At 40.3% G+C, this 15,713-nt stretch overlaps 1 protein-coding gene across 2 annotated transcripts in view; it reads left to right on the top strand.

The window, feature by feature from the left end:
- The window catches only part of RAD50 (RAD50 double strand break repair protein), a 181,473-nt gene that overhangs the window by 141,515 nt on the left and 24,245 nt on the right, over positions 1 to 15,713 (top strand). For both annotated transcript variants that reach the window (XM_089694055.1, XM_089694054.1), the window contains exons 19-20: positions 799 to 891; positions 972 to 1,085. In XM_089694055.1, the coding sequence (XP_089550181.1) occupies positions 799 to 891; positions 972 to 1,085 (207 nt within the window). The remainder of the gene's footprint in view (positions 1 to 798; positions 892 to 971; positions 1,086 to 15,713) is intronic.

Raw genomic sequence — 15,713 nt, 5'->3', positions numbered from 1 at the left:
GTTTAAGTTGGCTGGGGTCTGACACCAAGTTCCTTACAATAATTAGACGCAAATCAAGCTTCTTCTAGTTTAGCAAAATCTTTGCAACAGTTTTTCTGTATATTTGTGACCACGTGCATCTGTAATCCTGCACAGCCAGATGCAACAGATTTTCAAAAGTCTGCACTAGATTTATGACTGGATGAAACCATTCATTACTTCAAATAGATGAACAATTAAGAAGTGGTCAGTCAGGTGTCATTCTATCCCAGTATTACTTTACAGCAGACGAGGTAAGAATTTATAAATTAAGCTGTAACTTTGTAGTAAACTTGTCTCAAAATCTGTCTCACTGTTCTTGTTAATTATTGCTTTACTGCAAGACAGAATTTGATGTCTCCCATTGTCCGCTTTCATTCAAATGGTGGAGTAGAGAGTTCTGTTTTCTGCAAGCATGCTGCAAAGAAGGACCCTAGAGCTGTACAGTTGTCAAAGCTCATGCTCCGATGATTGGAGAGCAGTAGTTTTGACTCCTATAAGGCACGTTAATGTGTGTTCATATACATCAAGACGTGCATTTCAACGTGTTGACATAGGTTTTGTTGCATATTTAATAATTTCGTTCATCCAAATTCAACAGGGTTATTCAGCTTAGCAGCTCGGAGCTAGAGGTGATAGAACTACAGGTTTAAATGATGGGATTCATGGGGGGGGGGGGGAATTTCCTCTTGTGCTGGTCAAAGTTTGTGTTATGGCTTCTCTTTCTGATTGTTTTTTCTCTCCCTTCTGTAAATAATTTTCTCTCCTATTTCTCTGCAGCTAAATGATATTAAAGAAAGAGTTAAAAAGATCAGCTTGCATGTGAAGGATATAGAAAAGTATACTAGTGATGGAAGAGAAGAATTCAAAGAGGTATGTAATTTTTAATTATTAAAGTAAAATGAATTTACAGGTTGTATGCCTGCTGTAACCTATTCATCTTTTACTTACAGCAAAAGGAAACTGAGCTGCAGGACTTAATAGCACGTCTTAATGACTGTGAAAAGCATAAAGAAGTCATTAACAAAGAAATGATGGCTGTTAGGCAGGATATTGATACCCAAAAAGTAAGTGTTTTCAATACTTATTTACTTAGACCTGTTGCTGCAAATGGATTACTTTACCGAGATTCGAACCTACATTTTCTAAATTAATCTGTTGTACACTGGTGTATAGTATCAGGACAGAATTGCAGTAAGGTTCTGTTGTTGTTGGGAAAAAAAACCACACACGCACACACACGCAGAAAATTGCCATCATTACCATTACCTTGTTACGCAGGACTTTTGACCGTTCTTTTCTGATCCCCATGGCTCAGTATCTAGCCTAGTCAGTGCTTCCATGTAAGAGCTAACAAACTCATTGACTATTTATACACTGACACTAATTGCAATTTAGAAAGCCACAGATGTGGGACATTAACCTCTAATTGGCATTTTAACCCGTGTGTGTCACCTTGTGTGTCTGTAACAAGGCCAAACATTCCAGGGGATGTAAACTTTTGAATATGGCCATTTGGGTGATTTCTTTTATTACGATTTTAAAAAGGAGCCAAACAACTTTTGATAATAATTGGCTTCATATGATCATCATCCTTCAATGAAAGAGCATTTTTTTGGCATGATCAGTCATATTTTCAATATCAATGCCAAAATTTCACAATTTCTGCCAGGGTATGCAAACTTTTGAGCACAACTGTGTGTGTGTGTGTGTATGTATATATATATGTATGTGTATATTGGCTTTTAGAATATGTTGTAGGTGTTATACTGCTGCCTACAGGAGCACTGAACGTGGGGAAAACAATAAAATGTTAGAATGTATGTGGAGCGCTATGGGTGTGTAGAAAGGTTATAAGCTGCTGGCACTAAAGAACCGCCCTTGGTATCCTCACTAGTGAATGAAATATAAAAGGTGCAGCGCTAAAGTAATGGATGAATCAAATGAAATATGTCTAAAACATGTGCATATACATAAATAATAAGGTGAATAGAAGCAACAATGGAACGAATAGCAGCAATATTAAAAGGCATACACAGTGAGGTGCTCCGATCAGCGCTACCAGTCTAAAGTGAGAGAGTTCATGAATTATTAATATATCAATATTTAATATGCTGATAAGTGTGGTGATGGTATCCATGACACTGAGTGGTCAGCGTTGGGTGATATAAAATGAATAGTGACTGACAGTGAACATATATCAAATGATAAAATTGCGATAAACAATAGTTATTAAAAAGTTCAGAAAATAAATCCATGAGCAGGTGACATCCAGTGCTGGTGAATCCATGAAAAGTATTCCGCTATATGCACTCACTTGAAGTGCATATAAAATGCGCATGAACAGCTGGTTTCTTCCCCAGGTAAGTCAGTCAGCACACTCATCAGTCATAGGACCATGAAGGCCAGGATGATCTCAGATAGGGATGATGACACCAAGCAGCATGCGAACCGCGATGAGAAGTCCCGAGGAGTTAGCTCACAAAAGAGCCAGAGAAAATCGGCTAATAGTGTAGTACTTTATTAAAGGTACAGAGTATCCACGTGGAGAGTACAAACATACAGTACAAATATGCATGCATAAAAAATGCTACCTATCCTTTCCGAGCAATTGCAGTAGTCTATGTAGTAGGATTACTCTAAAAGTCACTTCACTTCAGTTATAGCTATTCTGCAATTTCCATAACAAACAAGACAGGCATTTTCTGTTTCAATGTTTTTAGTAAAGTTTCCAAAATACCTTAACAGCAATGTATTCAGTCTTCAAGTGAATAATCAAGTGAGGTCCCGCAGAGCAGGCAGAAATGCAACCAAAAGGTAAATGAGCGAAGCGCTGATAACAAGAATACCGGTCAAAGAAAAAAGGCAATGTTATATGAAATTAAAGAGGTTCAGGCAATCTTAACCAAATAACTGTCCCACATTGGGTTAATGCAAGATACCCACAAAGTTAAAAACAAGTAAATGTATTGAATATGACCATTCTTATGCGACACGATTCATGTCCAGTGAGAAGCTGGCAAATCAATATTATTAAGAAATAGAAAAGGAAGGAAAGAAGAAAAGGAGACACATCCTGCTGAAACTCCCAGTTCCACTGGCACCTTAAAGTGATACTAAAGGCTTGTTTTATTTTTTTTTAAGGAACAAACATGTCATAGTTACCTGTTCTGTGCAGCGGTTTTGCAAAGAGCACCCCGGATCCTCCTCTTCTCAGGTCCCTCGCTGGCGCTTCTGGCTCCACCCTCCTGTCGGGGTACCCCACACAGCAAGCAGCTTGCTAAGGGGGTACCCAAGCAGGCGCGCTTCTGAGTCGCGTATCCATTCACACACATTCCTCCTCCCTCTCTTCATTGGCTCACTGGCAGCGGGAGCCAATGACTGCCTCAGCCAATCAGTAGTGAGAGTCCCCGGATTACTGAGGCTCTCGTGGACATCGCTAGATCGAAAGGGGGTTCAGGTAGGTGTTTGGGGGGGGAGGGGAGTTGCTACACACAGAAGAACATAGCACATAGAATGCATGAAGGTAAAAAATATTGAACTTTTAGAACCACTTCCAGCCCTTGGGCAGGGGGTGGAAGATATTTTATCAATGAGTCCCAAATCCTCTGAATCCTTAAGGAGGGGTGTCTCTCAAAATGCTAACCAACCTTTCATTGGTCATTATCCACGTTAGTTTCCGTTTCATCACTGCCAAGTCTACGATTGCACTCTTCCAGGCAGTTGTGATGACTATTTTAGCTACTAGAAACATAAAATATATGAAGATCTGAATGTGTTTGGGTACCCCTTCAATAGGTTCATTGTGCAAGGCCACTTTGGGATTCTTATCCATGTTTATCATGTCCACAGAATAAATCAGGGCGTAATTTCTCATCCTAAAATTCTTAGCCTTAGTGCAAGACCACAGCAGTGCGGAAGTGTGATGGTGACATTACAGTTGCGGTCGGATTGATGAATTGTATGAGAGTGGATGGTCCGGAGAAGTGTCGACTGGCTGTGTGAACTTGGCTACCTGTCCCGTCCTATCACCCAGTGTGTGTCCTGTACCTCCTCCATGAGCGCTGTTCAGTGGTTGATAGCGGTTTCCTTACAAACTTGAGAAGAACAACAAATTGCCCTGCAAACCGAGGGACAATCTACAGCAAATTTTGTGGAAAACCCTTCCATTGGAGCATCTTTCTGAAAGGTGGAGGTCCCTATTGGCAGGATATTCATTATCCAAAAAAGCGTTATTGACTCTTAAAACGTTTGAGAGTCCATTACATTTGGTGAGTGAAATATATATTGGTTGTCACAGAGGGTGTCAATACACTGAAGTTTCCTTTGCACGAGATCCATCACTATTTCTTTTGGAGCACATTGAATGTGGAACATTTTTTTTGGATTTGGACTTTGTTTTGATTTGGACACTAATATCATTTTAGATTTTTTTATATATTTATATTACGTTTTTGTGCTGTGTTTAAATTTAGACACTATTATTATTTATGTTTATATAAATTTTTTTGTGCTGTTTTTTCTTTTTTACACATTTTTGTTTGATTATTGATCAACAAGGAGCAGCAGCATTGGTTGGTGATTTAAAATTTGGCACCGGTTTTAGTTGATTATTCACTTGAAACATTGTTTGATACAACATTGTCATTTGTGAGATGCTCCCAAAAGAAAACTGATGTACAGTGAGGAACAGAAGTATTTGAACACCCTGCGATTTTGCAAGTTCTCCCACTTAGAAATCATGGAGGGGTCTGAAATTCACATTGTAGGTGCATTACAACTCTGAGAGACAGACTTTAAAAAGAAAATTCAGGAAATCACAATGTATGATTTTTAAATAATTTATTTGTCTTGGACTGCTGAACATAAGTATTTGAACACCTAAAAAACAGCAAGAATTCTGGCTCTCAAAGACCTGTTACTGTGCCTTTAAAAAGTCCACCTGTACTCCACTCATTAATCTAACTTAGTAGCAGCTGTCTGAGCTCTTTAAAGACACCTGTCCACCCCACAGTCAGACGCCAACTACTACCATGGGCAAGACTAAAGAGCTGTCAAAAGACACCAGAGACAAAATTGTGGACTTCCACAAGGCTGGAAAGGGCTACGGGGCAATTGCCAAGCAGCTTGGTGAAAATAGATCAACTGTTGGAGCAATTGTTAGAAAATGGAAGAGGCTAAAGACGACTGTCCGTCTCCCTCGGACTGGGGCTCCATGCTAGATCTCACCTCGTGGGGTATCACTGATGATAAGAAAGGTGAGGAATCAGCCCAGAACTACAAGGGAGGAGCTGGCCAATGACATGAACAGAGCTGGGACCACAGTTTCAAAGGTCACTGTCGGTAGAACACTACGCCGTCATGGTTTCAAATCATGCATTGCACGGAAGGTCCCCCTGCTCAAGTCATCACATGTCCAGGCCCGTCTGACGTTTGCCAATGACCATCTGGATGATCCAGAAGAGGCATGGGAGAAAGTCATGTGGTCAGATGAGACCAAGGTAGAACTTTTTGGTCTAAACTTCACTCGATGTGTTTGGAGGAAAAAGGATGAGTTGCATCCCAAGAACACCATCCCTACTGTGAAGCATAACATAAACATCATGCTTTGGGGGTGCTTTTCTGCGAAGGGGACAGGACGACTGCACTGTATTAAGGAGAAGATGAATGGGGTCATTTATTGTGAGATTTTGAGCAACAACCTCCTTCCCTCAGTCAGAGCATTGAAGATGGGTCATGGCTGGGTCTTCCAACATGACAACGACCCGAAGCACACAGCCAGGATAACCAAGGAGTGGCTCCGTAAGAAGCATATCAAGATTCTGGAGTGGCCTAGCCAGTCTCCAGACCTAAATCCAATAGAACATCTTTGGAGGGAGCTGAAACTCTGTGTTGCTCAGCGACAGCCCCGAAACTTGACAGATCTAGAGGAGATCTGTGTGGAGGAGTGAGCAAAAATCCCTGTTGCAGTGTGTGCAAACCTGGTCAAGAACTACAGGAAATGTTTGACCTCTGTAATTGCAAACAAAGGCTTCTGTACCAAATATTAACACTTATTTTCTCAGGTGTTCAAATACCTATGTTCAGCAGTGCAAGACAAATAAATTCTTTAAAAATCATACAATATGACTTCCTGAATTTTTTTTTAATTCTGTCTCTCAGAGTGGGAACGCACCTACAATGTGAATTTCAGATCCCTCCATGATTTCTAAGTTGGAGAACTTGCAAAATCGCAGGGTGTTCAAATATTTCTGTTCCTCACTGTAGGTGTTTTCCTATATTTTATTTATATTTTTATATATATATATATATATATATACACACACTGCATCCAGAAAGTATTCACAGTGCTTAACTTTTGCCACATTTTGTTATGTTACAGCCATATTCCAAAATGGATTAAATTCATTTTTTTCCTCAACATTCTACAAACAATACCCCATAATGACAACATGAAAGACGTTTGTTTTGAAATCTTTGCAATTTATTAAAAATAAAAAAAAATTAAAAACACATGTACATAAGTATTCACAGCGTTTGCTCAATACTTTGTTGGAGCACCTTTAGCACCAATTACAGCCTCAAGTCATTTTGAGTATGATTCTACAAGCTTGGCACACCTATTTTCCTCTTTGCAGTACCTCTCATGCTCCATCAGGTTGGATGGGGAGCGTCAGTGCACAGTCATTTTCAGATCTCTCCAGAGATGTTGAATCGGGTTGAAGTCTGAACTCGGGCTGGGCCACTCCAGGACATTCACAGAGTTGGCCCGTAGCCACTCCTTTGTTATGTGGGCTGTGTGCTTCGGGTCATTGTCCTGTTGTAAGGTGAACTGTCACCCCAGTCTAAGGTCCAGAGTGCTCTGGAACAGGTTTTCTTCAAGGATGTCTCTGTATTATATGTTTTGCATAATGCATCAAACTGGATTCCTATGTATGTTTTCTAACAGTTTGATACCGTGTTCCGATCTTTGTTTTGGAAAAAATGCTCTCCTCGTATAAAATTGGAAACATTACAGGAATCTAGAGAGGCAGGGGGATTGGCGGTACCTAATCCATTTTACTAATATATAGCTGCACAACTTCAACATCTTACTGCTTGGCACGACGGTGACCATGCAGATACTGTTAAGCCACTCTTAATGGGTGTTTTGTCCAACGATAATCTGGTGGAATGTCTGGAGGCGGGTGAGTTTAGAACTATGTCACAATATCCCACTTTGGTGTTGATTAATAGAGTTTGGTCCAAAGCTAAATGTCTTTTCCATTATTTGGGTTATACTTCATTCACTTGTATTTTTCTTAATGTTAATTATTCTGAGTTGCAGAAGTTGCAGGGCTTTGCTGGTTGGATGAGTTAGATATATACCAGTATTATACAGTATAATTGTCAATTACTGAAAAGATTTCCGTACTTTGCAGCTTGAATATGACTTGCCTAAGCAATTCTTTTTCCAGTACCTACAGCTTAGACATGCCATTACTGCACAATCTAAGGCCTCTTCATGGTTATTTACTGAACCGGTAATACTCAAACTATAGCTTTAACCACAAGAAAGGGTCGAATATCTTCGATCTACCAATCCACTATGCTCAAAGTTTCTAAGACAATGTCCCTCAATTGTAGAACACAATGGTCGACCGATTTAGATATTGTTTGAGACAAGGAGTGGTCCACCATATTAGAAAATGTAATTAAAGTCTTCTTGTTCCCAGCTCAGAAGCTTACCCAGCTCTTTATTATCCACCGCACTTATCGCACTCCTCAGCGGCTATACACTTGAAATAGGAGGGATTCTCCTCTTTGCACTAGGTGTGAAATTCATAATGGCATGCTTATCCATATGCTATGGAAATGCCCCAAATTGGTAAGATTTTGGTCCCATATTATAACAATGATCAACAAGATCTGGAGTCTTAATGTACCATTAGATCCCAAGCTTTGTCTATTGGGAGTGTTGGATGAGGAACTGTATACTCCACATGTCTGTATTGCTATCGTTAGAGTGCTGTTTATTGCTAGGAAACTTATAGCTTAGAAATGGTTATTTTCCACACCTCCTTCCCATATTCAATGGATTGAGTTAATGAGTGAATTAAAGCTGTTAATGATACTCTGATTAGAGGAAAACTAGTTTATCAGCATAGAGGATGTGCCCAGAAATTTACAAAAGTCTGGGATGCCTGGTTGGGGACACCAGGATTAGCACCAGCACAATTAGTTAAAGACAGGCTGTTAAGTGGTGGAATCCCTTCGGGTCTACTGTGAGATAATTATTGTCCCATCAACCCTTGAATAGGAATTGGGGATATAACTGTATACATACAGTAAAACTCTGCTTTTGGCAAACGTTGGATTGGACATTTCATCTACTATATTGCATGTAGATGAGCTGAGGAAGTTTGACTCTGAGTTCAGTTTAGAAGAAGGCTGGTTTTTGTTAAATTGTTAAAAATATTTTGGTTTTATATTTGGTGTTTTATTTTTTTCTGTTTTTTTCCAGCCTGTTTTGAAATCTTTTTTTTTTTTTCTATTTTAAAAAAAAAAAAAAAAAAAAAAAGATCTGGAAAATGTGGTCTGGAATCTGTTTATATCTTTGGTATACATGACTTTGTACCCCTTTTATATTATAATGATGTAACTTGTGGACACTAACGCCACACTCTGTTGGAGATTTATGGTTGTATAATTATATGTATACAAGGATCCATGCTTCAATTAATAAAAAAGATCTGATTAAAAAAAATAGGATGTCTCTGTACATTGCCGCATTCATTTTTCCTTCGATCCTGACTAGTCTCCCAGTTCCTGCCACTGAAAAACATCCCCACAGCATGATACTGCCACCACCATGCTTCACTGTAGGGATGGTATTGGCCAGGTGGTGAGCGGTCCCTGGTTTCCTCTAGACATGATGCTTGGCATTCAGGCCAAAGAGTTAAATCTGTGTTTCATCACACCAGAGTGTTTTGTTTCACATGGTCTGAGAGTCCCTCAGGTGCCTTTTGGCAAACTCCAGGCTTGCTGCCATTTGCCTTTTTACTGAGGAGTGGCTTCTGTCTGGCCACTCTACCATACAAGCCTGATTGGTGGAGGACTGCAGAGATGCTTGTTCTTCTGGAAGGTTCTCCTCTCTCCACAGAGAAATGCTGGTGCTCTTTCAGAGTGACCATCTGGTACTTGGTTACCTCCCTGATTAAGGCCCTTCTCCCTCGATCGCTCATTTTGGCTGGGTGCCCACTCTAGGAAGATTCCTGGTGGTCCCAAACTTCTTCCATTTACGGATGATGGAGGCCACTGTGCTCATTGAGACTTTCAATGCTGCAGAAGATTTTCTGTACCCTTCCCCAGATCTGTGCCTTGATACAATCCTGTCTCGGTGGTCTCCGGACAATTCCTTGGACTTCATGGCTTGGTCTGTGCTCTGACATGCACTGTTAACTGTGGAACCTTATATTGACAGGTTTATGCCTTTCCTAATCGTGTCCAATCGACTGAATTTCATACCGGTGGAGTCCAGTCAAGTTGTGGAAACATCTCAAGGATGATCAGTGGGAACAGGATGCACCAGAGCTCAATTTTGAGTGTCATGGCAAAGACTGTGAATACTTATGTACATGTGATTTTTTTTTTTTTTTTTTATTTAATAAATTGCAAAGATTTAAAATGGACATCTTTCATGTCATTATGGGGTATTGTTTGTAGAATGTTGAGGGAAAAAAATTAATTTAATTCATTTTGGAATAAGGTTGTAATATAACAAAATGTGGCAAAAGTTAGGCGATGTGAATACTTCCTGGATACAGTGTGTGTGTGTGTGTGTGTGTATATCAAGGTGAAACTCAGAAAATTAGAATATCTTGCAAAAGTTCATTTATTTCAGTAATGCAACTTAAAAGGTGAAACTAATATATGAGACTCATTACATGCAAAGCAAGATAGTTCAAGACGTGATTTGTCATAATTGTGATGATTATGGCTTACAGCTCATGAAAACCCCAAATCCACAATCTCAGAAAATTAGAATATTACATGCAATCAATAAAAAAGGGATTGTACATAGAACAATATCGGACCTCTGAAGAGTATAAGCATGCATATGTAGTCAGTACTTGGTCTGGGCCCCTTTTGCAGAAATTACTGCCTCAATGCGGCATGGCATGGAAGCTATCAGCCTGTGGCACTGCTGAGGTGTTATGGAAGACCAGTATGCTTCAATAGCGGCCTTCAGCTCTTCTGCATTGTTCGGTCTCATGTCTCTCATCTTTCTCTTGGCAATGCCCCATAGATTCTCTATGGTGTTCAGGTCAGGCGATTTTGCTGGCCAATCAACCACAGTAATCCCTCGGTCATTGAACCAGGTTTTGGCGCTTTTGTCAGTGTGGGCAGGTGCCAAGTCCTGCTGGAAAATGAAGTCAGCATCCCCATAAAGCTCGTCTGCGGAAGGAAGCATGAAGTGCTCCAAAATCTCCTGGTAGATGGCTGCGTTGAACCTGGACTTATTGAAGCTCAGTGGACCAACACCAGCAGATGACATGGCTCCCCAAATCAACACAGACTGTGGAAACTTCACACTGGACTTCAAGCATCTTGCAGTGTGTGCCTCTCCATTCTTCCTCCATACTCTGGGTCCTTGGTTTCCAAATGAGATGCAAAAGTTGCTCTCATCAGAAAAGAGGACTTTGGACCACTGAGCAACAGACTAGGTCTGTTTTTCTTTAGCCCAGGTAAGACGCTTCTGACGTTGTTTGTTCAGGAGCGGCTTGATTCCTCATACAACATTTGAAGCTCATGTCCAGGATCCGTCTGTGTGTGGTGGCCCTTGATGCACTGACTCCAGCCTCAGTCCACTCCTTGTGAAAGTCCCCAACACTTTTGAATGGCCTTTTCCTGACAATCCTCTCCAGGCTGCAGTCATCCCTGCTGCTTGTGCACCTTTTTCTTCCACACTTTTCCCTTCCATGTAACTTTTTAGTAATATGCTTTGATACAGCACTTTGGGAACATCCAACTTCTTTTGCAATTACCTTTTGAGGCTTTCCCTCCTTATGGAGGGTGTCAATGATGGTTTTCTGCACAACTGTCAGGTCAGCAGTCTTTCCCATGATTGTGATTCCTACTGAACCAGACTGGGAGACCATTTAAAGGCTCAGGAACTCTTTGCAGGTGTTATGGCTTAATTAGCTGATTAGAGTGGGACACTTTGAGCCTAGAATATTGCACCTTTTCACAATATTCTAATTTTCTGAGATTGTGGATTTGGGGTTTTCATGAGCTGTAAGCCATAATCATCACAATTATGACAAATCATGGCTTGAACTATCTTGCTTTGCATGTAATGAATCTATCTCATATATTAGTTTCACCTTTTAAGTTGCATTACTGAAATAAATGAACTTTTGCACTAATTCTAATTTTTTGAGTTTCACCTGAATTTATGTATGTATGTATATGTGCAATTTTCAAAATTTTAACAGAAACAATTGAGTACTGTCCGTGATACTTTTTATATTTGCACTAACATACAATTTTGAGGACAAGCTTTTGGGGTATGTCCCCTTCTTCAAGATTCAAGCAGTACTATACAAATACAAATCACAAAGTTTCAGCAGAATATTAGAAGGGACTACTGCTTGGAGCTTGAAGAAGGGGACATACCCCGAAAGCTTGTCCTCAAAATTGTATGTTAATGCAAATAAAAAAAGTATCACGGACAGTACTCAATTGTTTCTGTTGCAAATGCACTAATACGGTTACAATCACCTCAAGCAAAATTTTGACAAAACTGAGTTTTATAGAACATTTGTTTAGCTGATTACATGAAAGTAAGGTTAATATAACTTAGATTATAAAATCTTCAGTTTTACTCAAATTAATTGATGCAAAAATGTATACACCCCACAACAAGAACTACTACAACTAGTATTTTGTATGACCTCCATGATTTGGAAGGACCGCACCAAGGCTTCTAGGCAAGAAATAAACAAGTTGGCGACATATTGCAACATCTATCTTTTTCCAGTCTTCAAGAACGGCCTCTTTTAGAGCCTGGATGCTTGATGGAGATTGATGCGCGACTTGTCTCTTCAGAATTACTCATAGGTGTTCGATTGGGTTCAGATCAGAGACATACTTGGCCACTGAATCACTTTCACCCTGTTCTTCTTCAGAAATGCAACAGTGGCCTTAGATGTGTGTTTTGAATCATTGCCATGTTGGAAAACTGGACAACGACCAAGTAGAGCAGTACATCTTTGAATTCATGATACCATCAATGACATGCAGCTTTTGACACTAGCAGCACTCATGCAACCCCAAAGAAGGACACTGCCACTACCATGTTTCACTGTAGGCACCATGCATTTTTCTTTGTACTCCTCACCTTTGCGACGCCATACAAATTTGAAGCCATCAGTTCCAAAAACATTTATCTTGATCGCATCACTCCAGAGTACAGAGTCCTAGTAGTTTTCTTTTTCAGATGGGCCCTGGCAAATTCTAGGTGGGCTTTTTTGTGCATGGGCTTTAGGAGAGGCTTCATTCGTGGATGACACCCATGCATGCCATTCCTCTGTAGTGTATGCTGTGTTGTATCACGGAATACAATCACCCTAGTTTGGTTTTCTACTTCTTTAGTTAACTGCAGTGAACTTGCATGGCAATTTTCTTCAACCCTTCTCAACAGAAGACATTCCTGTCGAGGTGTATGACTTCTGTGGATGGTCTAGACCAGGGGTGTCAAACTGGCGGCCCTCCAGCTGTTGCAAAACTACAAGTCCCATCATGCCTCTGCCTTTGGGAGTCATGCTTGTAACTGTCAATCTTGCAATGCCTCATTGGATTTGTAGTTTGGCAGCAGCTGGAGGGCTGCCAGTTTGTCACCCGTGGTCTAGATGTCTCTGTAAGATGGTTGCAGTTTCATGATTGTTAAATTTTTGTATCGCTTTTGCTACAGTATTCTGACTGATAGGTAAAGCTTTGCTGATCTTCTTGTATCCTTAACCTTTCTTGTGTAAAGAAATTATTTTCTTTCTTAGACCTTGCAATGTTTCACTTCCATGTGGTGCCATTGCTGATACCATGAAACAGGAAGGGGTTTTCTTTGTTAAGTAACACCCTTTTATAATCAACTGTCTGCTGGACACTTGTTTTAGGAATTATTAGACTAACCTTTAGTTGAATTTTTGTTAAATAGGATTTTGTCTAAAATTTAGTTTGTTCCTAAGACATTCATTGGGGTGTATTCATTTTTGCAACATGGTCTTGAATGAAATTGTTAATTAACAAATCCGATTTTCAATCAATGGCCACATTTGTGGGAGTATTCTGTAGTATAGTGTCCCATAGAAAATGTTTATTCTGAAAGGAAAATAAACGTTTTCTGACAATTCTGTTGGGGTGTACTCATTTATGCTGAGCACTGTATATATGGTTACAAACAAAATAGGTTCTGTAGGTTTGTTCTTGAGTTGAATTTTATGTAGGTTGGAACAGGTAAATTTTTAACTGTAAGTCCAGCTAAAAAATAATTTTAAGTTTTGGATAGCATAGGGAATGCTTAACTGGCCATGCAGTGATGTGGGATTGCTGACAGGTCCGCTGGGCAGTATTTGTCGGCATGTGGTAAGCAGCAAGATGGTGGCCCAGCGATTTCCAGGAGCAGAGTGACTTCACTTTTCCTCCGTTCTTAAGTATGAGTCGTAAAGTTTGGTGGAGAGGGGATTTTGGTGTAGGGTTGTTTTTCAGGGGTTGGGCTTGGCCCTTTAGTTCCAGTGAAGGAAACTCTTAAGGCATCAGCATACTAAGACATTTTGGACAATTTCATGCGCCCAACTTTATGAGAATGGTATGGGGGATGGCCTCTTCCTGCTTCAACATGACTGCGCACCAGTGCACAAAGCAAGGTCCATAAAGACCAGGATGAGTCCTGACCTCAACCTGATTAGAACACCTATGGGATGAATTAGAGCGGAGACTGCGAGCCAGACTTCTCGTCCGACATCAGTGCCTGACCTCACAAATGTGCTTCTGGAAGAATTTGTCAAACATTCTCCTAGACACACTCTTAAACCTTGTGCACAGCCTTCCCAGAAGACTTGAAGCTGTTATAGCTGCAAAGGATGGGCCAACTCAACATTGACTAAGACTTGGATATCATTAAAGCTCATGTTCGTCTAAAGGCATGTGTCCCAATACTTTTGCCAATATAGTTTGTGTGTGTGTATTATATATATGCCCCAAACCTGGTAGAAGGCTAGTCAGGTACATGTATGTGACTGTGCCTGTACTTGCTGCCTGCTCGCAGTATATTTACTGTGAACAGTTGGGAGGTGGTAATTCAGCCCTCATGGTCCAGAGGACAAAAGCGCCAGGCTCCTTGCTGTCTCTGCCAGAGTCAGAAAGTGAAATGCCTCTTCAAGAGGATGCACACATTGAGGGGAATGAAGAGTTAACCCTAAAAAGATTTTCGCTCCTCTGAGATTCATTGCTAAACTCCATCCATTGAAAATTGAGATCACTCTAAAGTGGTTGGTTTTGGTAGTAAACCCTGTTGTCTGAGACTTAAAATGGAATTGCACTGTAACTGAGCACCACAAACCAAAAATGCTATTTAATTAATTGTTAATATTCAAAACAAACTCATCCATTCTTGTCTCCATGCTTTATTTTGCTAAGAAATCATTTTGAAAAACTACCCCCTGGTATGTCTGGCAGTGGCCATCTTGAATAAGGGCAAAATATTCATGTAGAATACTTCCAGGAATCCACCTGCCCTTAGCTCAGGCATTGGCTGAGCGGAGAAACCTCTCTCCCCTCCTGAAGACTGCTAGGATGTATGACATCATTTGCCTCAGCACAGAAACCAGGAAGTAACTAGAGAAATGTAAAAAAAAAGTTTACAAGTAAATATGATTGACTTTCCTATCCATTTACTAAATACTAGCAGCGATATACTGCTACAGAGCGGTGCGCAAAATCACATATCAGCGGATGTCAGTCACCGGGTCCCAGCTGATGATTCTTGGCCGGTACTTGGTGATCACCACTAAAGCTGAGAGGGGAGAGATCTTTCTGTAAACAACAGATCTCTCTCCTGTCATCATGGACATGCTGCTTTCTCTCTACCTCCACAGCAGAGAGAGAGAGAAAGCAGCATGTCTCCCTAGTAAAACAGCACACAGTGTAAACACAACACACAGTTAACCCTTTGATCACCCCAGATGTTAACCTCTTCCTGCCCAGTGTCATTAGTACAATGTCAGTGCTTTTTATTAGCACTGATCACTGTATTAGTGTCACTGGAGATGTCGATGGCCGTTAGTTCCCACCCAGTATCCGAATGCCCGCCGCAGTCCTGCTAGTCGCTGATCGGCACCATTACTAGTATAAAAAAAAAATAAACAAATATATTCCAGTATATATACCGCCATTTGTAGATGCTATAACTTTCATGTAAACTAATTAATTTACACGTATTGGGATTTTTTTTCTTTAGAAAAGACATGTAGCAGAATACATTTTTGCCTAAATTTATGAAGAATTTTTTTTTTAATTGGATATGTTTTATAGCAAAAGTCAAAAATAGTTTTGTGGTTCACACCCCCCCCCCCCCCCAAAATTGACGGTCTGTTTTTGTTTATAGTGCAAAAAAATAATTTGTGAGGGAAAAAGACATAAACTTATGTACAGCGCTG

Source organism: Staurois parvus, unplaced genomic scaffold (genome assembly GCF_062004578.1).
Source record: "Staurois parvus isolate SC_StPar_1 unplaced genomic scaffold, SC_StPar_1.0 ptg000648l, whole genome shotgun sequence".
Lineage (NCBI taxonomy): Eukaryota > Metazoa > Chordata > Amphibia > Anura > Ranidae > Staurois > Staurois parvus.
This window is presented reverse-complemented; position numbering and strand designations above follow the sequence as displayed.